Source organism: Cervus canadensis, chromosome 30 (assembly GCF_019320065.1).
Source record: "Cervus canadensis isolate Bull #8, Minnesota chromosome 30, ASM1932006v1, whole genome shotgun sequence".
Taxonomy (NCBI): domain Eukaryota; kingdom Metazoa; phylum Chordata; class Mammalia; order Artiodactyla; family Cervidae; genus Cervus; species Cervus canadensis.
In genome coordinates this window covers 41,740,962-41,767,278 of record NC_057415.1, presented here as the reverse complement: position 1 = coordinate 41,767,278, position 26,317 = coordinate 41,740,962, and the positions used below count along the sequence as shown (strand labels likewise).

The window sequence follows — 26,317 nt, the reverse complement described above, 5'->3', positions numbered from 1 at the left end:
GCAGATCTCGCGAGGCTCGAAGAAGCGCGCCGCGAACCAGGAGCAGGCTGGGCTGACTGGAGAACCCCGGCGGGAGGGGGCATCATGGCGGCCCAGGCCCTGGCGCTGCTAAGGGAGGTGTCGCGGCTGGAGGCGCCGCTGGAGGAGCTGCGCGCTCTGCAGTCGCTGCTACAGACGGTGCCGCTCAGCGAGCTCCGCGAGCAAGCGGCGGAACTGCGCCTCGGCCCGCTTTTCTCCCTGCTCAACGAGAACCATCGGTGAGAGGACCCTGCAGCTTGAGCGGGGGAGAATGACACCGCCAAGTATGGAGCCGGGGATGGGGGGTGGTGACGGGGGAGGCTTCTCCCAGTCTCAGTGAAGGCTGAATATAGATGAAATTTCAGAGAGGAAAGAGCCAGGGCTGAGAGGCAGGAGACGGGGCTCAAGTCCAGGCTCTGAGGTGTGCCCCTGGCCGTCGTTTGGACTCGCCGCCTTCATCCTTGAAATAGCTAGCAGGCGACAGGCAAGGTTGCCCACCTATAGGAAGGGCTCCTCAAACACGTATCCAAGTCCTTGACTTTTTCTCTCCTCTTTAGAAGAGGTCCTATCCTGGCGGTTTTGTAGGCTCGGTCGATATTTTAAATTCACGTACCCTTTATCCGTGTTACAGAAATTTAACGTTCAGGTATACTCACACACAAAATATACTGTATCTACAGGTTTATTCATAACAGAAATTGACAGCAAAAACCAAACAAAAGCAAACAACTAGGAACGACCTGAATATCTATTGAAAGGAGATTCTTAAATTATGACATATGACTACTCAATTTTTAGCTGTATGTATCTCTATATATATGGACATAGATCTCTAATGTATGTTGCTGAATGAAAAAATTGTTGGAGTTTATAATTACATTATATGTAATTTTTAGAAAATAATTAGAACCCTCCCACACCCACATGAACACTGGCCAATGTAACATTAGAAATATCTGAAAGGTACATCAGAAGCTATTAATATGGAAATGGAACTTAGAATGGTAGGATGGAATTTTACTTTTCATTTTATGTACATCTGTAGTGTTTGATTTTTAAGTGCTTTGTATTTGATCATCTGATAACCTAAAAGACCTTTAAAATGTTTGTGATCCAGAAATTTAAAAGTGACCTTCTTTCTTGAAAAGATAATGAATCACTGAATCAAGACTGGATGATTTCAGAGGACTTTTTGGCTCTGACCGTCTAAGATTCCTCTCTTTTTCATATGTGTTATCCCTTCATTAATTCTGTTAGTCAACATTATTTAGACCTGCTTATTAAATCCCTCTTATATGTCCATTTTATTTCAGGCCCTCATTTTCTCCCTCTTGCTGGACCTGTTGCATTAGTTTGATTTCTCATTATCCCTGAGTTTTTCTTCCCACATTTCAACCACAGTGAACTTCTCAGGTTGTTTGACTCCCAGCTTTTCCGTGGTTTCCCAGTGCCTTCCGTGTAAAAGTCAGACTTGTCAGTCTGGCATTTGGACCCTTACAGTTTATTTTCGCCCTGCTTTTCCAGCCTCATCTTTTTTCTCCACGCTACACATTTCATCTGCTCCAGCTACCATGCGGTGCCAGTTACTTTTCCTTAAGCATGACTTGGCACTTTTCTAACTTTGTTCATACCAGTCCTTCTAACTGAAATACCTTCTTTCCTTCTCTCCAAATCTATCCGTCTTTTAAGGCCCAGATGAAGTGCCTTCCCCTCCAAAAAGTCTTTCTTGGTCACTCTAGTTGTGAGTGACAGGTCTCAGATCTCCTTAAGGACATTATGTTTATTTCTCTTAGTGATATTTGACATTTTGGCCTTACGTTGTAATTCCATCTGTGTTTCGTTCTAGTTTGTAAATTCTTTGAAGATAGGGGCCATGTTTGGTTCATCTCTGCATCCCTCCTAGGGTGCTGCATATAATATGATTTATGCCAAATAAAAGATGCATAAATTTTAGACAGCCCAACTAGTCCAACCACTTTATATTATAGATGAAGAGACTTTCAGTGGTCACACCATAAGTTAACACGAGGGATGCAAATGGGACTGAAATGAAGGAGAGTTTGAAGAATAAGGTCTTCAGGGGAGGTAGTTTGCTGAAAGAAGGAGCAGTACTCTAGAAAACAGTGTCAGTGGAAATTTAAAGACAGGGTAGTAGATACCTACTGCAATTTGTGGGAATTCTTCTTTGGATATTGAATTGGCAATCTCTAGATATTTTGCTGTTTTTCTGGGCTATGTATTGGTTCAGGGTCTTTTCTCAGCTCAGTTCAGTTGCTCAGTAATGTCTGACTCTTTACGACCCCATGGACAGAAGCACACTCGGCTTCCCTGTCCATCACCAACTCCCTGGGGCTTGCTCAGGCTCATGTCCATCGAGTTGGTGATGCCATCCAACCATCTCATCCTCTGTCGTCCCCTTCTCCTCCTGCCCTCAATCTTTCCCAGCATCAGGGTGTTTTCCAGTGAGTCAGCTCTTCACATCAGGTGGCCAAAGTATTGGAGTTTCAGCTTCAGCATCAGTCCTTCCAATGAATATTCAGGACTGATTTCCTTTAGGATGGACTGGTTGGATCTCCTTGCAATCCAAGGGACTCGCAAGAGTCTCCTCCAACACCACAGTTCAAAAGCATCAGTTCTTCAGTGCTCAGATTTTTTTAAAATCCAACTGTCACATCCACACATGACTACTGGAAAAACCACAGCTTGGACTAGATGGGCTTTTGTCGGCAAACTAATGTCTCTGCTTTTTAATATGCTGTCTAGATTTGTCACAGCTTTTCTTCCAAGGAGCAAGTGTCTTAATTTCATGGGTGTGGTCACCATCTGCAGTGATTTTGGAGCCCAAGAAAATAAAGTCTGTCTCTGTTTCCATTGTTTCCCCATCTGTTTGCCATGAAGTGATAGGACTGGATGCCATGATCTTAGTTTCTTGAATGTTGAGTTTCAAGCCAACCTTTTCACTCTCCTCTTTCACTTTCATCAACAGGTTTTTCAGTTCCTCTTCACTTTTCTGCCATAAGGGTAGTGTCATCTGCATATCTGAGGTTATTGATATTTCTCCCATCAATCTTGATTCCAGCTTGTGCTTCCTCCAGCCAGGCATTTCTTACGATGTACTCTGCATATACTCATCTCATACTCTAGCAAAGCAATGCTCAAAATTCTCCAAGCCAGGCTTCAACAGTACGTGAGCCATGAACTTCCAGGTGTTCAAGCTGCATTTAGAAAAGACAGAGGAACCAGAGATCAAATTGCCAGCATCTGCTGGATTATCAAAAAAACATGAGAGTTCCAGAAAAGCATCTATTTGTGCATTATTGACTATGCCAAAGCCTTTGACTGTGTGGATCAAAACAAACTGTGGAAAATTTTTAAAGAGATAGGAATACCAGAACACCTGACCTGCCTCTTGAGAAATCTGTATGCAGATCAAGAGGCAACAGTCAGAACTGGACATGAAACAACAGACTGGTTCCAAATAGGAAAAGCAGTACATCAAAGCTGTATATTGTCACCCTGCTTATTTAACTTGTATGCAGAGTACATCATGTGAAATGCCAGACTGGATGAAGCACAAGCTGGAATCAAGATTGCCGGGAGAAATATCAGTAACCTTGATATGCAGATGATACCACCCTTATGGCAGAAAGTGAACAACTACTAAAGAACCTCTTGATAAAAGTGAAAGAGGAGAGTGAAAAAGCTGGCTTAAAGCACCACATTCAGATAACTAAGATCATGGCATCCAGTTCCATCCCTTCATGGCAAATAGATGGGGATACAATGGAAACAGTGACAGACTATTTTGGGGGGCTCCAAAATCACTGTAGATGGTGACTGTAGCCATGAAGTTAAAAGACCCTTGCTCTTAGAAGGAAAACTGACCAACCTAGACAGCATAGTAAAAAGCAGAGACATTACTTTGCCAACAAAGGTCCATCTAGTCAAGGCTATGCTTTTTGCAGTAGTCATGTATGGATGTGACAGTTGGACTATAATGAAAGCTGAGTGCCAAAGAATTGATGCTTTTGACCTGTGGTGTTGGAGAAGACTCTTGAGAGTCACTTGGATTGCAAGGAGATCCAACCAGTCCATCCTAAAGGAAATCAGTCCTGAATATTCATTGGAAGGACTGATGCTGAAGCTGAAACTCAAATACTTTGGCCACTTAATGCGAAGAACTGACTCACTGGAAAACACCCTGATGCTGGGAAAGATTGAAGGTGGGAGAAGAAGCAGACGACAGAGGATGAGATGGTTGGATGGCATCACCAACTCAATGGACATGAGTTTGAGTAAGCTCCGGGAGTTGGTGATGGACAGGGATGCCTGGTGTGCTGTAGTCCATGGGGTCGCAAAGAGTCAGACATTACTGAGCAACTGAATTGAACTCTGCATATAAGTTAAATAAGCAGGGTGACAATATACAGCCTTGTCATACTCCTTTCCCAATTTTGAACGAGTCACTTGTTCCATGTCTGGTTCTAACTGACCACAGGTAAGGTGATCTGGTATTCCCATCTCTAAGAATTTTCCATAGCTTGTTGTGATCCACACAGGCAGAGGCTTAATCTTAGAAACCTATAGCCATTAGCAGTCACTCTCTATTTCCCCCTCTCATCCCTCCTCCAGCCCCTGGCAAGCAGGGTCTGTGAACATTGGTATACGGTTTTTGTGTGGACATACGTTTTGACTTATCTTGAGAATAAAAAAATTAACTACTCTCTTGGGCATGATTGTGCAAAGTGCAGTCACTAAGTTAAAAGTATATGTTCATTTGCTTTGAATTGCTGTGTGTTGCTGTGCTCAGTCATGACTGACTCTTTGCGACCCCAAGGACTCTAGCCCTCTAGTCTCCTCTGTCCATGGAATTTTTCAGACAAGAAAATTGGAGCAGGTTGCCTTTTCATTCTCCAGGGGATCTTCCCGACCCAGGGATTGAACCCGTGTCTGTTGCATCCCATGCATTGGCAGGCAGATTCTGTGCCACCTGTGGAGCCGTGCATTGCTATATTGCTTAATTCCCTTTTACAAAGGCACCGTTTAACTATATGCTCCTGTTAGTAGTATATGAGTGCCCATTTATTTGTACGGCCTATTAAGAGACAAGGAAATTACTTGTGAAACACCTCTATCTGCATCTGGTAGTCATCAAGTTCTGCTTAACTTGCCTCCTTAATAGCTCTTGAATCTTTTCCCTCTTCTCCTTTCTCACTGTTACTTCCTCGTTTTTGCTCGTTTATCACCTCTCACCATCAAGTAACTTCTAACTGAAAGTTCTTTCTCCAAAACTGATGCAGTGATTTCTACAAGTCGGGTCTCATTGTGTTCCTTTTCTGCTTTAAAACCACTTAATGGCTTTCCATTGCTTTCTAGGAAAAGGCTAAATTCCATAGCAGGACATAAAAGACCTATCCAAATTCAGCTTCTGTGCATCTTTCCTGTTTCATTTTTTGTCATTCATCCTTCTCCCCACTTCTCTCCCACCCCATTATACCAAGCGACTGTGGTTCCTTGAATGCATAACGCTGTCTCATTCCTATGTGTGTTCCTTTGTGCTCATACCACCTTTGCCTGGAACACTTCTCTTAGATAACTGCCATGTTTTCTTAAAGTTTCATTTAGGTGTTACCTTCTGGGAGGCGTTCCCTGAACCCCGTCTTCTTTTCTGAGCTCCCTCAGCTTCCAGCCCTAACCTGTAGCCTTTATCTACCTGGATTATAGTTGCCTTTCTATTTTTCTGTGTCTTCCATTAAATGAGCTCCTTGAGATCAGAGAATATATCTTATCCTTAGAGAGTATATATTTATTTACTTATATATATCCCTAGCACTGACATGGTACATAATAGATACTTACTAAATGTTGAATAAATTAGTAGAAGTGGTCTTTCAAAGGTAAGTCTCTGTGTGGAGGAGAGCCTCTTTAAGCTTGGTGTCAGATATTAAGGTTGTTCAGTTCAATTGCTCAGTCGTGTCCTACTCTTTGCGACTGCATAAGTAGCAGGGACTGCAGCACACCAGGCCTCCCTGTCCATCACCAACTCCCGGAGCTTGCTCAAACTCATGTCCATCGAGTCGGTGATGCCATCCAACCATCTCATCCTCTGTCGTCCCCTTCTCCTCCTACCTGCAATCTTTCCCAGCATCAGGGTGTTTTCCAGTGAGTCAGTTCTTCTCATCAGGTGGCCAAAGGTTTGGAGCTTCAGCATCAGTCCTTCCAGTGAATATTCAGGACTGATTTTCTTTAGGATTAGGTTGTTACTTCCTCCCTGGTAGGACAGGAATTGATGAGATCTATGGTGTCTCCTTCAGGGAACAGACTACTTTGTGTGTATCCATCCTGGAGAGATTGCTGCAAGCTTTGGAGCCGGTTCACGTGGCCCGGAACCTCAGGGTTGACCTGCAGAGGGGACTGACTCACCCTAATGATTCTGTGAAAATCCTCACTCTGTCCCAGGTATGAATGTTTTACTAGCACGTAAGGGAATCAACGTTTAGTGACCATCTGCCCTGGGCCAGGCTCTATGCTGGGTGCCAGAGACAGAGAGGTGAAGAAAATGCATGCTCTCGATGTCTGTAAGAATTATCTAGTCTAGTGTGTGTAGCTAATTATAGCTGGGGAATGCAAGCTGAAGTAAGAAATTCCAATAAGTACCATCTGAATCAGTTTTTTGTCAAATACTGAGTTGCTTTTGTCAGACATTTTACCGTATGATGTTAGTATATGGTAAAATGCCTGATACAAAAGCTATTAAATAAGGCCTGTTTCTTTCCTCCAAGGAGCCCTAAGTCTAGAAAAAAAGATTGCCATGGTAAGTCTTATAGTGGCTTGAACGATGTACTATTATAAAGGTCGTTACACCAACAAATTGGCAGTCACTCTTACCAGCCTGGTAACCAAACGTGCTGCTTTTTGGATGAAGAGCTGCTGCTGAGGATTATCGTGAAGGGACACAAGCTGAGCAGTTAGTTATCCAAGAGATGTTCAATTACTGTTTTTTCTTTTCTCCTCTAAAGTATTTATTCAAGAAAAGGGGAAGGTGTCAAGTTATCCATTAACCATTTGCTTGCAAAACTCTGGTTTTACCTGTTTAAGTTTCATTTAATCTTTATTATGATCCTGCAGCTAAGTATTGTATTCCTATTTTACAGACAAAAAGTTAGGCTCAAAGAAGTTAATCTGCTCTCACGATTAACCCCTGAAAGTTGACAGAAGCTGGATCTGTACTGTGTTCACTCACTGGGGTGTCTCAAGCCTTAACTCACCTGTTTTGTTTTTTTCTTTCAAAGATGTGGGGAAAAAAAAAATGACAGGAAAAAAAAATGACAAAGATGTGACCATGCCATCTGCGTGTTGACTTTAATGAATCTGAGTCATTTGGAACTTCTGATGACTCATGGCTACAGCCAGTAACTCCTGAAATAACCGCACAAAGGAAATCTGACTGTCATGTGCTTCCATGTTGCCCTGCCTTGGAAGAGTATTTCTGTTTGTTTTTTTTCCTTTCAGGTTGGAAGGATTGTTGAAAATTCTGATGCTGTTACTGAGATTCTGAATAACGCTGAATTACTGAAACAAATTGTTTATTGTATTGGTGGAGAGAATCTGTCTGTAGCTAAAACGGTGAGTCAGCTACAACCATCGCCTAAACATGCCATGATGACGTCCTAAAAAACAGAGAAAGGCCTTCTGGATTGAGAGGTGAAGGTTTAGAATTAATGATTTGTGTAATTGAGTTTGCAACCTCATATCAATGGGATCAAATAAATAAGTGGTTGTCAAAAAAAAAAAGCTAGTAAACCCCTGTTATTTTCTAGAATACACATGTCTAAATTATCCATCATGGAGCTTAAATAAGTTGTTTGGGTTGCTTGATAAGAAACTGTTTCTATTTTCTATTGGAAATACAGTGTATCTTTTCCAATTATAAGTAATTATACCTAAAATGTAGTGAATGCTCTCTGGATAAGGTGCATTCCATACACTAATTTTCGCTTCAATCTTAGGAAGTAGAAAATGCAGTTTGGCATTTTGACTACTTAAGAGATATTTTCTTTCCTCATAAGGCCATTAAATCCCTGTCAAGAATATCACTGACCCAAGCTGGACTGGAGGCTTTATTTGAAAGTAATCTGCTGGATGATTTGAAAAGTGTCATGAAAACAAATGACATTGTTCGGTATAGAGTGTATGAGGTAAGACTAAAAGCATACTGTCTGGTACCTGTAATTCAGAATGCAGTAGGGTTTATATAAAAAGGCAAGATGGCTCATTTGACATGTATTTATTGAGTGTATAGTCTATGTTAGGCCCTATACTGGTCGCTAGCAATATAGAGATGAACTCCCAGCCTAGTATGTGAGACAGTCATATAAAAAATATTTATACTGCCTGCAGTATTGGAGACCTGGGTTCTGTCCCTGGGTTGGGAGGATCCCCTGGAGAAGGGAAAGGCTACCCACTCCAATATTCTGGCCTGGAGAATTCCATGGACTGTATAGTCCATGGGTCACAAAGAGTTGGACACAACTGAGCGTCTTTTACTTTCACTAAGGACTATTGATATAATAGAGGAGATACCACTGAAATTACTCTTTGAAAAAATTAGTGTAGTAGTGGTAGTAAGAAGAAGCTTTCTACTGAGCAGTATGCTAAATCCTCTCATCTATATTGTCTTCAATTCTCACAGTAAACCCTATAGTTCATTATCATTAATCTCACTATTAATGGAGTCATTTACCCAAGACCACACAGTTAGTAGACTGTGTATTCAAAATGAACCTTCTGTAGTCTAATTCCCTCTTCAGAACAATGTCTTACTTTGCATGTCTTAACATGTAAAAATCTTGGTTTTCCTTCTGTTTATATAGCCATTTCTTCTTGGTGTCCTGAGTCCTTAACCTCTATTGAACTTTTAATTGTTGGGGTTTGTGAAGGCAAGCTAGGCCATGCTCATGTTCAAAACAGACCCCTGATGCTCTGCATTTACCTCATACCCCTAATGAAAAACAGCAGCAGCAAATTGACCCTGTCTCACAGTCCACACAGCTGGATGTTGGACCTCCTGCTCGTTCTCTGAGGCCATCTCCTCCCTACCACGTATCCATTCAGTCATCACACTGCATCAGTTTTTCTCAAACTCATGCACTTCTCTTCTTTGCTGTAGCTGCCATAGCCCTTGTCTTGAGCTGTCAGTGTCTCACACCTGGAGCACTGGGTTTCCATCCAAACACGTCTGCCAGTTTGTCACTGCTAGTCTGTTGCCACATGTAGTCAGAGCGATCTTTTAAAAGTCAAAGTCTGATTCTGTCATTCTTCTGCTTAAAATCCTTGGTGTCCTAGATCTCTCATAAGCCCTCAGAACATACTTGTTGATTGAGTAAGTGAATTACTGACGGATCGAATACATGAATGAATGAACGATTTTTATAATCTGTTGTTGTCGACGGGCTTTTGTCCTGATTAATGCTTTCTTTTTGAAAAAGTCAAGATATGCCCAGGTATATGGAGTGTTTCTGTGCCAGAGTAAAATTTCTTATGTGTTCAACAAAGTTATCCTACTTGTGGAGACAAATTATGGATTTTTAAAAATTCAGTTATATTAAGTACATATATAATTTGTACCAGTATATAATATACTTCCTAGCCCTGCATTTAACTTAAAATGCCATCTAGCTAGTTTGGTGCTCTTTTCACCTTTCTCCTTTTTCTATTCTTTTCTCTCAGCTAATTGTGGAGATTTCTTCTGTGTCTCCAGAATCTTTGAACTACTGTACCACCAGTGGGTTGGTAACCCAGCTCCTCCGAGAACTGACTGGTGAGGATGTGCTGGTCAGGTATGTTGATGGAGAAAGTTCTTAAAGCAAAATGTCCTCTTCTGGAGAGCCAGGAGACAGCCTCAGGACTTAGCATGATCTCCCCTGCCTGGATCCTACGCTCAGGTGGCAGTCTCCTGACGGATGTATGCCGTGAAGAAGGGGCATTTAGGACCGAGCCAGGTCACCTTACGTGACCACAACATACTGGAACTTAGCAAAGCCCTTCATGGCAGTTTAGCTCCTTTTGAATAACGGTTCCCTGTCCTTAGGCAAGTGTGTGCTTTAGAAGTTGCCAGTCACGTGGTAACTGTCATTTTGTATTGCTTAACATGTTAGCGTGCACATGATATGTGTGTGTGTATGTGCGTGCGCGCACATGTATGCTTGTTGTTTAGTTGCTAAGTTCTGTCCGATTCTTTTGTGACCCCATGGACTATAGCCTTCCAGGCTCCTCTGTCCATGGAATTTCCCAGGCAAGAACACGGGAGTGGGTTGCCATTTCCTTCTCCAGGTGATCTTCCTGACCCAGGGATGGAACCTGAGTCTCCTGCATTGACAGGTGAATTCTTTACCACTGAGCCACCAGGGAAAGTAAAGTGAAAGTCACTCAGTTGTGTCTGACTCTTGGTGACCCCATGGACTGTAGTCCGCTAGGCTTCTCTGTCCATTGAATTCTCCAGACAAGAATACTGGAATGGGTAGCCACATCTTTCTCCAGGGATCTCCCCGACCCAGGGATGGAACCCAGGTTTTTTGCATTGCAGGTGGGTTCTTTACTGTCCAAGTCACCAGGGAAGCCCATGTGCAGAGATAGAGATAGATATAGAGATAGATATCATAGATATAGATAGATATAGATTAGATACAGATATAGAGATAGAGATAGATATTATAGATATAGATAGATATAGATTAGATACAGAGATAGAGGTAGATACTATAGATATAGATATAGATTAGGTATAGAGATAGATATTATAGATATAGATTATATAGAGATATAGAGATAGATATAGATAGATATAGATTAGATATAGATACAGATATAGAGATAGAGATAGATATATAGATAGATAGAGATATTAGATATAGATAATGTTTTCTTTTGTCCATGCTGTGCAGCTTATGAAATCTTAGTTCCCTGACCAGGGATTGAACCCAGGCCCTAAGCTATGAAGGCGCTGACTCTTAACTACTGAACTACCAGAGAATTCCCAACATGCATATCTTTTGATGTTGTTAAGTAAATAGCACTACAGCATGACAGAATAAAGCTTGGACTCTTGAAAATGAGTGAGAGACTTGGTTTGCATGCATCTCTACTACTTAGTAGCTGTTTGACCTTAGACAGATTATTGTAACCTTTCTGCACCTGAGTTTTCCTCATCTCCTTGATGACAACAACATGTATGCCAGCAAATTTGTAAAACTCAGCAGTGGCCACAGGACTGGAAAAGGTCAGTTTTCATTCCAATCCCAAAGAAAGGCAATGCCAAAGAATGCTCAAACTACCACGCAGTTGCACTCATCTCACATGCTAGTAAAGTAATGCTTAAAATTCTCCAAGCCAGGCTTCAGCAATACGTGAACCATGAACTTTCAGATGTTCAAGCTGGTTTCAGAAAAGGCAGAGGAACCAGAGATCAAATTGCCAACATCCGCTGGATCATCGAGAAAGCACGAGAGTTCCAAAAAAACATCTATTTCTGCTTTATTGACTGTGGCAAAGCCTTTGACTGTGTGGATCACAATAAACTGTGGAAAATTCTGAAAGAGATGGGAATACCAGACCACCTGACCTGCCTCTTGAGAAATCTGTATGCAGGTCAGGAAGCAACAGTTAGAACTGGACATGGAACAACAGACTGGTTCCAAATAGGAAAAGGAGTACGTCAAGGCTGTATATTGTCACCCTGCTTATTTAACTTATATGCAGAGTACATCATGAGAAACGCTGGGCTGGATGGAGCACAAGCTGGAATCAAGATTGCTGGGAGAAATATCAATAACCTCAGATACGCAGATGACACCAACCTCATGGCAGAAAGTGAAGAAGAACTAAAGAGCCTCTTGATGAAACTGAAAGAGGAGAGTGAAAAAGTTGGCTTAAAACTCAGCATTCAGCAAAACTAAGATCATGGCATCCGGTCCCATCACTTCATGGCAAATAGATGGGGAAACAGTGGAAACTGCCTAACTTTATTTGTTTGGGCTCCAAAATCACTGCAAATGGTGACTGCAGCCATGAAATTAAAAGACGCTTACTCCTTGGAAGGAAAGTTATGACCAACCTAGACAGCATAGTAAAAAGCAGAGACATTACTTTGCCATCAAAGGTCCATCTAGTCAAGGCTATGGCTTTTCCAGTAGTCATGTATGCATGTGAGAGTTGGACTGTAAAGAAAGCTGAGTGCCGAAGAATTGATGCTTTTGAGCTGTGGTGTTGGGAGAAGTCTCTTGAGAGTTCCTTGGACTTCAAGGAGATCCAACCAGTCCATCCTAAGGGAGATCAGTCCTGGGTGTTCATTGGAAAGACTGATGTTGAAGCTGAAACTCCAGTACTTTGGCCACCTGATGTGAAGAGCTGACTCATTTAAAAAGACCCTGATGCTGGGAAAGATTGAGGGTAGGAGGAGAAGGGGACGACAGAGGATGAGATGGTTGGATGGCATCACCGACTCAATGGACATGGGTTTGGGTGGACTCCGGGAGTTGATGATAGACAGGGAGGCCTGGTGTGCTACAGTCCATGGGGTTGCAAAGAGTTGGACACGACTGAGCAACTAAATTGAACTGAACTTGATGACAACTCTGTAAATGTCATTTAGAACATTAAATGTGAATGACAACTCTGAAAATAAGGATTAAGTGAATTAACCACAGAGACCAGGACAACGGCTGATACAGGCTCTATACTGAGAAATGTTCATTTCAGTCTCTACTCCCAGCCCCCTACTCCTCCCTGAGTCCCCTTTGATATCTGCCAGTGTTTCCTTGGGTATTCCACAGTTTACCAACACCTTCTCACTCTTAAACACTTGGTTTGTTTCAAGTGTTTTGCTATTATAAGAGCACTATAGTTACCTTTGTATACACAGGACTTTGTTTTCCTTTTCTTAAATGATTTTCTGATTGCCCTCTGTTCTTTAAATATGACTGAATTTGTTAAACTCACATGTATAAACCAGTCCTCAGTTAATGCTGTCTCAAAGCATTGGCGTTACATTGTTTCAGAGCTTTCATAGTAAAGTTATTTTGGTACATTTCTTTAACTTAGTATCAGAGTTAGTGACATAGGAAAAAAACTTGCAAATAGTTAATATACCTTAGGGTCAACTATAAAAATACTTGTTTTAGTTAATAGAGGAAATTTGTTCATGGTTAGGCTTTAAATGATACCAAAGAATTATTTTTTAAATATGTGGTAGAGGTAATTGTGTTAAAAAATAGTCACATCTGACATTTCAAAATAAAACACAGGTTTAAAAACTCTTTGTGAAGTGGTAGTGTTATAGTGGAAACAGCGAACAGCCGTGCGCCTCAAATCAGAAGATCACAGTTTAAGTCGTAACTGCCATGGAAAAACAGTGTGATTGTGATTCTGGACAAGTTACAGTTTTCTCATCCTTGTGTCCTCATCTGAAAAGGAGAGCCAGGATCATTGACTTTTCACATTTGGTGGGAAGAATTAAATAACCTGTATGAAAACAGTTTATAAACTGTCAATTATATGCAAAACCTTGGCATTTCAGAGCCACCTGTATAGAAATGGTGACATCGCTGGCCTGTACTCATCATGGACGACAGTACCTTGCTCAAGAAGGAGTCATTGATCAGATTTCTAATATAATTGTTGGGGCAGATGCAGATCCTTTCTCTAGCTTCTATTTGCCAGGTAAGAAATACTTGTGGAATTGACAGCATGTGTTTTGATTCAGAATTAATCTTTGACACCAGAGGCCAAGAATTGTTTTCTTTAGAGCCAGTTTCCTGGAGATGATGCCCGTAGGCCCTTAATGAAGTGGAATCTATTGCTCTGGGAGCCGTGTGCTGTTGATTCTGATTTTCTAGAAATGTTGCTATTTAGAGCATTAGGATGTTTCCCTTGACCCTCAGCCAAGAGTCATAAATAAAACTACTAGAATGACATTTGCAGTATATTTCACAGATTTGTCAAAGCTTCAGTTGAAATCTTTAATATAGAATTGTTCTAGTCATTCTATTCTAGGACATGGTTAGTAACTTTTTCTTTAGCACTTTCAGAAACTGAAGGTTTATTTTAGAGTGCCTTGCTTATTTCATTGATGAACATCTCTGTTTAAAATTTTCTTCCTGAAAATGACTCCAAACTTGCCTTCCTATGGTTCCATGGGTCCTCGTTCTCTCTTCTTTTTACCTATGACAGTGCTTCAGTGTTCAGGCTCAGGTCAGCTGATACTCTGGGGTTTCTATTCCCTCGGGACCACACAGCTCCTTCAGCATCTTCTTGTGGTCTGTCTGATTTCTGGATGACACAGTACCATAACCTTTCTCCCCTTTCTGGCCTGAAGTTTATTACTGTCCCATGAAAATGTGGGGCCCACAGTTTGTGTTGTCTTGTTTCTTTACTAGAATATGTTCTTCTAAATATCTTCAGGGTTTGTGAAGTTCTTTGGAAACCTGGCTATCATGGATAGTCCTCAACAGATCTGTGAGCGTTATCCTATCTTTGTGGAAAAGGTCTTTGAAATGACAGAAAGTCAAGACCCCACCATGATTGGTATAGCAGTGGACACGATTGGAATTCTGGGATCCAATGTTGAAGGAAAACAAGTTTTACAGAAAACAGGTTGGTATGACTTGTTTTGGTTTTCCTTAAGGCGCTGTCTGTTTGTTTTTTTAAATAAGAATTCATTATGTAAGTTCATTTGCTTTTATGTTTAACTTCATTGTAGAAGCTGCTTTTATAGGACAGTCTTCTTACCATGACCTGCGACCAATCCCTAAAAAGTCTCATAATTATTACTGAATTTTTTTTTAACTTGGCTAGATCAAACACTGTTCCCCTTCTACATCTTCTTAAACAGTATTCATGATACAGAGACCATAGTCTGGAGTCAGAAAGACCTGGCTTTATGTCCCAGTTCTAACACTGACTTAGCTTTTTGAGCTTCTCGTACTCACTTCAGTGCTCTCGGCTTCATTTCCCTCATATATAAAAACAGCAGAACAACTGTTAATATTTCTCAGGGTTGCTGTTCATAGTCAATGAGAAGACACATTTGTTTTATATTTATATGTCAAGGAAGGTAAACAAAGTATGTTACAAGATTTTATGCCAAGAGTGATACTTTCATGGCACATCCATGAGTATCTTGCAAGTACTGTGAATTCCACGCACAAAAAATAATGCACAGCACTGTTAAAACCCTTGTGAAATAGATGTTGAAAATTATTAACGTATGTGCTGTTGTGTTTCGTCACGAGTATCTATGTCCTTTTCTAATTGCTTGTACCCATAACATATAATCCTGTTCCAGTAGTGAAAGAACACACTATTGTCACTCTCATTTTGCAGATAAAGTAGCTGAAACTCAGAGAAGTTAAGAAAATTTTTTAAGCTCGTTCAGATTGTGGCGGGGCAGCTGCTACTCAAATGCAGGCCCACTGGTCCCAGGTCTCTGCACTGTAACGTGCACATGTTGTATTGCACATGAAATCCCATTGTTCTCTGCACTGTAACGTGCACATGTTGTATTGCACATGAAATCCCATTGTTCACTTAATACCCACTAGGATGGCTGTTGTGTTTTCTTTTTCTTTTAAACAAAATAATGAGTGTTGACAAAATAACGAGGATGTGAAAAATGGGAATGCTTGTGCACATCTGGTGGGAATATAAAATGGTACAGCTGCTGTGGAAGCATTATGGTGGTTCCTCAGAAAAATTACACATAGAATTACCATATGATCCAGCAATTCCACTTCTAGGTATATACACCCAAAAGAATTGAAAGCAGGGACTTAAATATATACACCTGTGTTCATTAATAACAGCATTATTCATAATAACCAAAAAGGGTAGAAACAAGTCATTGATGAATGAATGGATAAACAAAATGTGGTATATGTACATTCAAAGGAATATTATTCGGTCTTTAAAAGGAATGTAATTCCGACACATGCTACAGCATGGGGGAACCTTGAAGATAGAGTGCTAAGTGAAATAAGCCAACACAAAAAGACAAATTCTGTATGATTCCACTTATACAGCATGCCTGGAATAGTCAGATTCACAGAGACAGAAGGTGGAATAGTGGTTACCAGGGGACATGGGGCAGGGGGAAAGGGAAGTTGTTATTTAATGAGTGCAGTTTGAGGTGATAAAAGAGATCTAGAGGTGGATGGGGTAATGGTTGCACAACAATGTGAATGTATCCTTTTAAAAATGGATAAAGTGGTACATCTTATGTTACATGTATTTTACCACAATAAAAGGTATCTTGTTTTTCTTCAAAGGAACTCGCTTTGAACGCTTGCTCATGAAAATAGGATACCAAGCGAAGAACGCCTCAGCAGAGCTCAAAATCAGATGTCTGGATGCGCTGTCGTCTCTTTTTTATTTACCGGTAAGCGGCCTGGGAAATTAACAAAGGGCAGTAGGATATTTGGGGAGAATAACTCTGTATAATACTGGTTAACTTACTCCAAATTTCGAGCAAATAAATGCCATCTTTTTCACTCTTAGTGAAAGAAGATAGCCTTCATTATATGACTAGTGACATTTTTTTAAGTTAAAGGAATCATAGAGTATTAGAGCTGGAGAGGACCCTAGCGATTGCTTAATCAGCCCCATCAAAACAAAATAAAAAAGCAAGCCAAAACAAATCTGGGGAAGTCAGGGCTGCGTTTGGGGAAGAGTGCTCCCGACTTGGCAGAGACCACACAGCGGGTTAGTGGCAGGGTATGATCAGAACCCAGGTTTCCTCGCTTCCTGACGCCTTGAGGTTTTCCTTTGTGTCATGTAGCCTGAGCAGCAGACTGACGACCTTCTGAGGATGACAGAGTCCTGGTTTTCTTCTTTATCTCGGGACCCGCTGGAGCTCTTCCGTGGCATCAGTAATCAGCCCTTTCCTGAGCTACACTGTGCCGCCTTAAAAGTGTTCACGGTAGGCATCCTCTTCTTTTCCACTGGCCCTTCTGGGACTCTGCCCCTTCAACACTCGAGTACTTACAGTGAGCCCGTAAGTGTCTGCCCTCTGCTATTAGTGTAGACTAATGAGGGAGACAAATGTGTGAGCAGATTGTTTCAGTGAAAGCTATTAGGTGCTGTGGCAGATGTTTGGGGGTGCTCAGGGATCGCAGAATTAACTCCAGATTCCTTATCTGCCATCAGGCAAGCCCTTACTGCCCCAGCCCTGGTCTTCACGCAGCCTGACCTCCTGCCATTCCCTTTTGGTCCTGATGCTCAAGCACACGAGGCTGCTCTCGCGTCTCTGGACCTCATGTCCTGGGTGCTCTAGCACACGAGGCTGCTCTCGCGTCTCTGGGCCCTCATGCCTTCTCTGCAGGCAGCGCCCTTCCCGGACTCTGCTTGTTGACGTCTATGTGTTCTTCCAAGGGCTAGCTCAGAGATCTTTTCAGCAAGTTTCGCCCAAACTCATAAGGTTGACTTCAGCAGTGCTGACTTTCCTAATTTGCATTTCCTAATTTATTCAGCAAATATTTATTGAGCTTCTATGTTAGGTCTGGGGATGTAACAGTGAACAGAATGACAAAGAGCTTCCTTTCGTGTAGCTCCCTGTCTGTGGAGGGACCCAGGCAGTAAATATCATTATATAGCTAATTGTATAGTTACAGATGTGGTGAGGATTATGCCTCTGTGTTTTATTTATTACACTTGTTGAAAATGTTCATTTGTTGACCTGTTAACAGAGTTTATTGAAAAATAGGAACTGTATCTGATTTAACTTTGTAGCTTCAGCACTGACTGTGGTTCCCTGGGTTGGTGGAAATGTAGTAATATGCTCTTTAGTAATCTTAACAACGGGATCTCAGGCAGTATGCTTGGCCTGGAGAGGGAAGGAGAAGGAGAGGGGCCGGCCAGACAGGGAAGGCTTCCTCCAGGATGTGGTACAGTCTGCGTCTTAAAGGACACAGAGGACCTGCCAACAAAGAATGCAGTTTTTAGACTGTTTCACCCTTGTTAGTAGCCACTGTGATGGGCATTTTGGCTCCTGCACTGGTATAGTCGCTAAGCTGTGTTTGACTCTTTTGTGACCCCATGGATTGTGACTCGGCAGGCTCCTCTGTCCATGGGATTTCCCAGGCAAGAATACTGGAGTGGGTTGCCATTTCCTTCTCCAGGGGATCTTCCCCACCCAAGGATCTAACCCACATCTCCTCTATTGACAGGCTGATTCTTTACCACTGAGCCACCTGGGAAGCCCATTCTCTTTATTACTTTATTTTTCCTACTCTTCTACCTTATGCTTCACTTACTTAGCCACAGTTGTAGAAATAATGTTTGGTTTACTGGTTGGGGCAGCTGTTGTTATTTCAAACTCCCCATCCTCAGATATTGTTAAATAGGCTGATGTTTCTGACACTTAAGATTTGTTACGATGCAGAGTCCCAGCCAGTGGTGCTGGGATTCAGCCTGAGATCGTCAGTTTCTGACAAGCTCCCAGGCGATGCCGAAGCTGATAGTCTGCGGAGCACGTCTTGAAGGAAAGAGACAGGCTGTCAGCTTGATTTTTCCTTGTTAAAATATAGTAGTGAGGTTTTTAAAAACATTTTTTATCGTAAAAGTTGCTTATTCATTACTTTTAAGTATGGAAGCGACTGAGAACTAGCGAGTCTCTAAAGCACCTGGTCACACCTGTGTGGCGTGGTTCCGCAGTGCTGGTGTCAGTGCTGGTACTGGGTTCATCTGTGTACTGGTAACACACTCAGACGCACAGGCACACCTTGCTACCTCGGCCCAGTTCCCTTCCCCTTCCTCGCTTTCTCCGTGTTTTCACTGTCATGACTTCAAGGTTTACAAGCGCATGTGTGATTTCATACTTTTACTGCTTATGCATGTATCCTTAAAATACAGTATTTCAAATATTCTTGAACTTTACAAGTGTTATCATGCTCTTCATATCATTCTGCAGTTTGCTTTTTCTCTTTAGCATTATGTTTTTAAGATTTGTCTAGACTGAAAGAGGCAATTGGAAAGTCATTAGTATTTCATTGTGTAGCCAGAATGTGTCCTTCTCCAGCAGATGAAGATTTAGATAGCATCTATCACAAACAATGCTGCAATGAACATTTTCGAAAATACGCTCTTGTGCACGTGAACGAGTTTCTTTAGGGAAGTGTTTTCTTCTCTAGTCTTTAATTTTCCATCACTGTAAGTGTGCCATGTGTGTGATTTGGATCGACTTTTTTCATATAGCAGATTCACCTGTTCTTTATAAACATTATTCTTAATATTTACTTAATTTTTTATTGCTATATACCATAATTTACTAACCCATCTTCCCACTATAAGGGATTTATAGTGTACCTTTCACACTGTAATGAGCATCTTTGTATACAAAACTTTAAAGAATATTCTGAGTATTTTCTTAAGTTAGAGTTTTAGGAGGAATTTACTTGGGTAAAAAGTAACAATTTTAATGTTTAATTTTTTTCTAAGGTTTGTGCCATTCCATTAACACACCTAACTTCTTAAGGCTCAGAGGAATTGTGTTCTTTTCCCCCTTCCATTTCAGGCTATTGCAAACCAACCCTGGGCTCAGAAACTTATGTTTAACAGTCCAGGTTTTGTAGAATATGTGCTGGATCGGTCTGTAGAGCATGACAAAGCTTCAAAGGATGCTAAGTATGAACTGGTGAAAGCACTTGCCAATTCCAAGACAATTGCAGAAATCTTTGGGAACCCAAATTATTTGAGGCTCAGAACTTACCTGAGTGAAGGTCCGTACTACGTGAAACCTATTTCCACAACAGCAGTGGAAGGAGCAGAATGACTTCTTCCAGAGCCCAAACCATTTATTGACCAAAATTTCTCCTAAGGCATTTGACTCCGTCTGTATTCTTCAACAGAGACTACCCCCGCCCCCACCAGAATTATCATGGAGTGTGTAATGTAATTTTATCACCAACATTTGTTGTCTTTCCGCATTGAAACTCAGTGTAAAACCAGAAAAGGAGGCAAACTTCGTCATAACTGAACCAGATGTTTCTCAGATTGCTTTTACTGCCTTAATCTCTGCAAGAAGATGGAAGTTCTGTTGTCCTCCCAAAGAAATTTCATGGACTTACTCTCTGTCTTATTTTAAAATCCACTTTAACTAAAATGGAACCAAATTGTTCATGAATTATTTTCATCCCCACCCCCTCACCTTTTTGGGGTTTTTTTTTGGGGGGAAGGGGTCCTTTTCTCCCTTCTGATTCTACTTTCAAAGTCTTGGATATTTAATATTCTTTGAAAAACAAGTAATATGCAATCTTAAAATTATGTTCCCTATACTAAGAATAAATACTTTTAATAAGATGTCTTGATTTTTTTGTTACTATTATTCCTTTGAAAAACAGAAGATAAATCCTATAAAGATGTTTCCAGTGTTCCTTGATGCCCGTTTTGCTGTTTGTCAGAGCATTTTACTCTGTCCTGGTTTTGGGTGGGAGGGAGTGATAACATGCTGAACTGGAAGGGTCCCCAAACTGTCGTCTTAGTTATCTGTGGTCATTGTCGTTGAGAGCTTTAATTCTTGAGATCCAAGTCAATGTTGAGTTGATCAGAGAAAGGGAAATTGACTCCTAATAATCAGGGTCAGAATGGAAGGCTCCCTTTGCCCAAACCAGGATACCATCTCACTGATTAACAGAGGATGCACTTGTTTTTCGTTGACAAAAAATGTTCCCACCTGTTTTCCAGTGTCCTGCTCTCTAAACGGCAAAGCAATCACCAATCCAGAGGTTTTTACGTGAATGTGTTATCAGTGTGATGGTTCAGAGTGTAGAAATAGGTTTCTTTCAAGCCATGGTGACATAGATAAACCAGCCCTGCTCTTTTACAAAATGATTCTCGAGTGATTGGAATTTTCTTGTCCCCAGATCAGTTATCTGTCTTTCACCGTCTCTGGTATCCCTGAGTTCTGTTTGTCCGTGTTCCCATACTGGCCATTTTCCTGCTGCTACTGCTAATACCACTGAATTTCTGTTTTAAGCCACCTAGTTGGTTGTATTCTGTTAGGCACCTCTAGGAAACTAATAGACTATATGGTGGTGGTTGTTTAGTCACTAAGTCATGTGCAACTCTGCAACCCTGTGGACTGCCAGGCTCCTCTGTCCGTGGTATTTCCCAGGCAAGAATACTGGAGTGGGTTGCTATTTCCTTCTTTAGGGATTCTCCCCAACCCAGGATCAAACCCCTGTCTCCTGCATTGGCAGGCAGATTCTGTATCACTGAGCCACGCAGGGAAGCCCAGTAGAGTATCCGCATAAGAGGAGAGGCATGTTTGCTGCGTCCCTTTTGTAAAACACTGCTTAATTAGGACCTGATGGAGACTGTTTAACCAAGAGAGGGCCAAGTCTTCATAGTAGTGAAATTTAAGTTAATATATACTAGGTAGCTAAAACTTTTAAATGTGATTCCACCATCCAGATTACTAAAAGTCTCCCTGCTTGCAGACAAGATGAACATTTTTTTTTAATTCCTTATTTGTTTCTCTTTAATTCTGAGCATTCTAAAAAGTCAGTCACTGCTGTGATCACTGAGTCATGAGAGTTCCATAGAATGTGATTTTTAGAAACCCATTAATTATAAAAGAGAAACAAGACTTCTGAGTCATAATTCAATGTTATGTCCTCTCTTTTCTAGACAGAAGGTTTTATTTTGAAGAGAATCGTGTTACACCGATTTAAATTTCTTAAAATGAGATCTCAATTTAGTGTAGTACATCAGAGCAATAAGACACTTTGCAACTTGCCAAGTACAATTAAAGATTCAGAGAAACTACATAAAAAACACAAGGAAGGAGGGACATTTTCTGTAACAAGGTTGGAGGTAATTTTAAAAGAACACACTCTGAAGAAAAACAAAGAAACCCTAGTCATCATAAGACATGGCATTATTTTTTATGGTACCCATGTGAAAGCGTTTAAAGCTGTCAAGATATGTCAGAAGTTTGCAGGAGACAAGCCCGTAATAGGTTTCAAGCAGCGTACATTCTTTTCCACTGTTAATTTCCTTCCATGCCAGGGGCATTTCAGCATCTGTAGGTTCTGAGGATGTGAAAATGAACTTATAGCAACATCTGTTGTATCTGATGTGCCTTTTCCCAGAAAACCTTGAACTGTGGGTGGGTATAAGGCCAATGGACTTCGCACAAATCCCTACAAACACATCAGCAGGCACTATAATGGGTACTTCTTTGAAAACTACATACATCATCCGAGCCACATCTTGGGACATAACAAAGGCCTCCCTGCTGCAGTAATCTGGGTAGTACTTTTCTGGGTACTCACTGAAAGGGACAAATTCTTGGCTATTAGGGTCTCTGTTGGGTGTATCCTGATGGATAACTCTTCCAACGTAGATATCTTCAAGGTGTTTTTTCAGATTGAGAAGGTAGTCCACCAAGCTTGGTATATTGACAAACATCTCTTCATCAACCTTTAGGATAAACAGGGCATTAGGGCAGAAAGTCACAGCCCACTGCATCATGGTGATGATCTTCAGAGTCTGGTTCTCAGAACTGTCCAAGAAGATGCCTTCAATTATGTCATTATTCTTTTGGGACTCTTTGTCTATGTCTTGCTGAGTGGTCACCAAAACAGGCATTCCCAAAGCAAATAGTGTGAGAATGGGGTGCCCTCGGACACTGGTCACGTTACCCCAGGTTTTCCTGATGAGATCCCGCCTTGTTCCATTTTCTGGGCTACTGAATATAAGAGAGAGCAAAAATATGCTCTTTCCTTTACACACCTCCGACTGGCTCAGGATATAGTATTTGGAAAGATTGCTTCTCAAGGGCTCCGTGTTCAATTTTCTTGCCTTATCCTTAATTTCAAGAACTTTCACATCTACATAAGGCAAAGCATGCAGGAAATATTCTTCCACAAAATCAGCCCCAAAAAGCAAGGCATGAAATAGAATAACATTAAACAGGATGAAACACCACTGATGGGTCCAAAGTCTGCAGAAAGTCACCTAAACGAAAGAACACACATTCATTCAAGCTTCATCCCCATTTCTGGGTACACACTCCCGGAATACTATGTGTACACCTGAAAGCACTTAACAGTACACTATTTTTAAGTGTTTATTGTTAGTGTTTCTGTTACCTGTCTCTCTCACTAGATCTTGGTCCCCTGGACATCATGCCTCTCTCTTCTCCAGTACTACTGAGACCAGTATTTAGCACAAAGTGGAAACTGAACAAAATGTTGTCTGTTTTCTTGCTTGGATGAAACCCTTACTATGTTCAAGGCACCTGTGTTAGGCACTGGGGAAACAGAGGAATCAGACATAGACATGACTATAAAGTAACAATTGGTATCATCATGCTAAAAACTTACAGGAAAATATATGACAGTCCTCTCCGGAACCAGTGTGCTTGGGTCAGTTTCTTCTCTGATTACAAAGGTCCAGGGCTATTTGTGAATGGAGTGGCAGCTTTTGTTGACCACTGCACAGTGGCTACTATCAAACATTTACATTCTTCTAGTAAGAGTTTTCAATTTAATACTGAATTCTGACATTATCTGTTTTGACAGTGTCCCCTAATCTTTCTGACATGTCTTTCAATATGGGCAGATTCCTGCTATCTGCACAGCACCTTCTCAGAGATCTAGGACAATCTGATGCCAAGCTTATTCCATCGCATTAAAGGAGATGGAAACTTTCCATCTGGAAGAACATATACAGTATAGTATTGCAATATAACAGAGCCAGCGACATTAGAAGAATTAAGTCTCTGTTCATCGGAGCTTCAATCAATAAAGACTCCCATAGTGACACTTAATGTCTTATTGAGTGCTGGCTGTGAGCCAGGCCCTGTGCTAAACATTTTACATGCCTTAACTCTTTTCAGTCTTGCTAATACCCCTTTGAGATAGGTTATCTTCAGACTTAAGCTGAGCACCCATGTGGTTTAGGCATTTGCCCAGGATCATTTAGTGAGTAAGAAGAGGGTGAGATAGGGCCATGATATGAACTCAAATCTGTCAGTTTCAAAGCTCACTCTTAACCACTAGAGACTCCTGAAGTCCATCTTTTACTTTCCCATGTCTGTTTAATAAGAAAAAAAACAACAAAGCAAAACAAATTCCCACAATTATAATCTGAACTCCTTTCCATTTTTTTTTTTAGTTCATCTCATGATTTACACAAAGAAGAAACTTCAGCCTACTCAAAGCTTATTCTAGTAGATATAAAGTGCTACAAAGATTGTAAGAAACTTACCTGCATGTTGTCTGTGAACAATTTGGGGGCTTTGGAAATTATTGAGTCCAGATGCCAAAGTTTGTCCAAATGTATCTCAGGATCACTCAGTCCAACAGCAACTGAAGCACAGTACCTTGTGCCTGAGACCTTCAGGATAAGGTTTCTTGTCAATCAACCTGAGCTTTTGTCCCAGAATACCTGCTGGCTCTATAGGAGAGCAAGTGCCGATCATGTTACAGCTAGAGTGAATCCAGAACAAAGAATAGAAAGCAAACCTCTTCAAATGCTTCCAACCTTGTGTACCTCTTGAAACTGACCCCTTGTCTTTATATGGAGTTCCTGGTGAAGTATGTGTGGGAGTTGAAAGAACAGTTCACACATATCGTGTCTCCATAGCATCATCACACAGAGTGTATCTCAAGAAACTAAACAGAGTGTTTCTGCTCCCTGGTACATACACGTGCAAGAAATGTGTTAAACATCAAGAGATACTTGTCATCGCTGGTGGGTGCATTTTTTTCTACCCAAAGACACTTATGGTGTAGTTTGATACATGTCTCATCAGGAAGGATTTTGAATTCCTAGTATAGGCCATGTTAAGATTGTTCTTAATTATATGTCATCCATCTACCTCTCCCAGGCAACTTCATCTCAAAGTAGAAAACAACCTGTAATCCATTTTAGCCTGAACTGGAAAAACCAAGCGTTTGATGTTTGCAATTTTTCTATTGTCTCTATGTGTAGAAATTACTCCAAATACCATTTGATCAGCAAGTTTACTAAAGAAACAACATCCAGCGTATTTTTATGTTCCTGTCACAAGCAGTTGCACTGAACCTTCTGTTCCTATGCCAGGCTATATTTCATGTTTCTCTTTTTGCATATTGATCTTCCTGCCTGCCCTTCATAGCAGTTTTTGTAGTTATTTGCCTAGGAATAATTCATTGCATTTTAAAGCTATGTTTTCTCAACAATCATTGTGGATTCTTGGAGATTTTTTACAAAGTGGGGAATATATATCCTTAAAAAATGCAAATGAGAATTTTTACATATACAAAATTGAATGATTTACATAGGTCTTGGATTTCATTAAATACAAATTCCATTTTGCAATTTTCTTTTCATTTTTTAATAAGCCATATATTTTGCTCCTGGGTAGTCTCTGGACTTAAACTGAGACAATTTGGTTTCTTTGTCCATGAGAGGTTCAAACAATATTATCTCTGGGCCAGCTCCATCTAGAATTTTCAGTTTGATTCAGCAAACTCTTACAGTACTAGGGTTGAGATCATTTGCTGCAAATAGAAGTGCCTGGTTTTCTTGATTACCTTAGCACTGCCTTCTCTTTCATAAAGCTCACCCAATCTGACATGTGAACCTGTGTCTTCCTAAATTTTCCTGTGATATCATCATCAGTCACCCTCTGGCTTAGAAGTTTTCAGTCTTCCTGTTGTCTACCAAAGCAAACCCGCTCTCTTAAGACCTGACTTTCTGAACTCCATACTTAATTTCCACCACAAAGAATCAACTTTTTATTTCCCATGTGTTCAGTGCCCTATGTGTACTCCGGACGCGTGGAGCCTTTGCTCTGCCCTACCACTAACTGCACGTACGACTCTCTGTCATATGAATTGGTGTTCTTTGGACATGTCTCTTATATTGCCGCTCTCCTCGGAAAGTGAGCATAATAAGAAAAAGTGTCAATCGGTGGTGCAAGATCAGATTGGGTGACGGACATAAATTCGCTGGACAATTTCTGTATACCTCCTGGAAGTAAACTTCGGTCCCGGTGCCACAAGACTAAAGGGCCCTGCGCATGCTCCGTTTTCCTCTACGCGCCTCTGCCCACCCACTTCCGCTTCACGGCGCGGCCGGAAGTACAGCCGCGTCCGCTGGGCGCCGCGGGTGGAGGGACGCGCGGAGATGACGCAGGCAGCACCGGAAGCCGCTCCCCTGTGAGGCTGCGAACCCAGAGCGGCGGCCGCCGGTCCAGGTCTGTGTTCTAGGCGGGGCCGGGTCGCGGAGGGGGCTGTTTGGGGCCCGCGCCTCTGCTGAC

The 26,317-nt window shown here is 41.3% G+C and overlaps 3 protein-coding genes across 6 annotated transcripts in view; 2 read left to right on the top strand and 1 right to left on the bottom strand.

Moving 5' to 3' along the window:
- Positions 1-4: 4 nt before the first annotated feature.
- Positions 5-20,364, top strand: PSMD5 (proteasome 26S subunit, non-ATPase 5). Its single transcript, XM_043452874.1, has 10 exons — positions 5-257; positions 6,333-6,477; positions 7,531-7,644; positions 8,088-8,216; positions 9,748-9,857; positions 13,592-13,734; positions 14,476-14,667; positions 16,338-16,447; positions 16,847-16,987; positions 19,580-20,364. The coding sequence occupies exons 1-10, from the start codon at positions 85-87 to the stop codon at positions 19,835-19,837; spliced, it is 1,515 nt and encodes a 504-aa protein (XP_043308809.1). The 5' UTR covers positions 5-84; the 3' UTR covers positions 19,838-20,364.
- A 1,331-nt stretch (positions 20,365-21,695) lies between these two features.
- The window catches only part of B3GALT9 (beta-1,3-galactosyltransferase 9), a 56,729-nt gene continuing 52,107 nt past the window's right edge, over positions 21,696-26,317 (bottom strand). The window contains exons 1-3 of one of the 2 annotated variants that reach the window (XM_043453006.1): positions 26,026-26,153; positions 24,280-24,408; positions 21,696-23,025 (exon numbers count right to left, since the gene is read on the bottom strand). In XM_043453006.1, coding sequence (XP_043308941.1) covers positions 21,922-23,025; positions 24,280-24,285 — 1,110 coding nt within the window. In that variant the 5' untranslated portion in view covers positions 24,286-24,408; positions 26,026-26,153 and the 3' untranslated portion in view covers positions 21,696-21,921. Of the gene's footprint in view, positions 23,026-24,279; positions 24,409-26,025; positions 26,154-26,317 lie in introns of those variants that run through there. The other variant, XM_043453005.1, reaches the window with a different exon arrangement.
- Positions 26,135-26,317, top strand: part of FBXW2 (F-box and WD repeat domain containing 2) — a 28,688-nt gene continuing 28,505 nt past the window's right edge. For all 3 annotated transcript variants that reach the window (XM_043453003.1, XM_043453001.1, XM_043453000.1), the window contains exon 1: positions 26,135-26,254. The gene's annotated coding sequence lies outside the window, so the exon portion shown is untranslated. The remainder of the gene's footprint in view (positions 26,255-26,317) is intronic.

Bases quoted from the DNA above. Each gene is read 5' to 3' on its own strand.
- PSMD5 (XM_043452874.1), top strand. From the start codon at position 85: ATGGCGGCCCAGGCCCTGGCGCTGCTAAGGGAGGTGTCGCGGCTGGAG. The intron at 9,858-13,591 runs GTATGTTGATGG...TTGGCATTTCAG, and splicing joins GGTGAGGATGTGCTGGTCAG to AGCCACCTGTATAGAAATGG. The intron at 16,448-16,846 runs GTAAGCGGCCTG...TGTGTCATGTAG, and splicing joins CGTCTCTTTTTTATTTACCG to CCTGAGCAGCAGACTGACGA.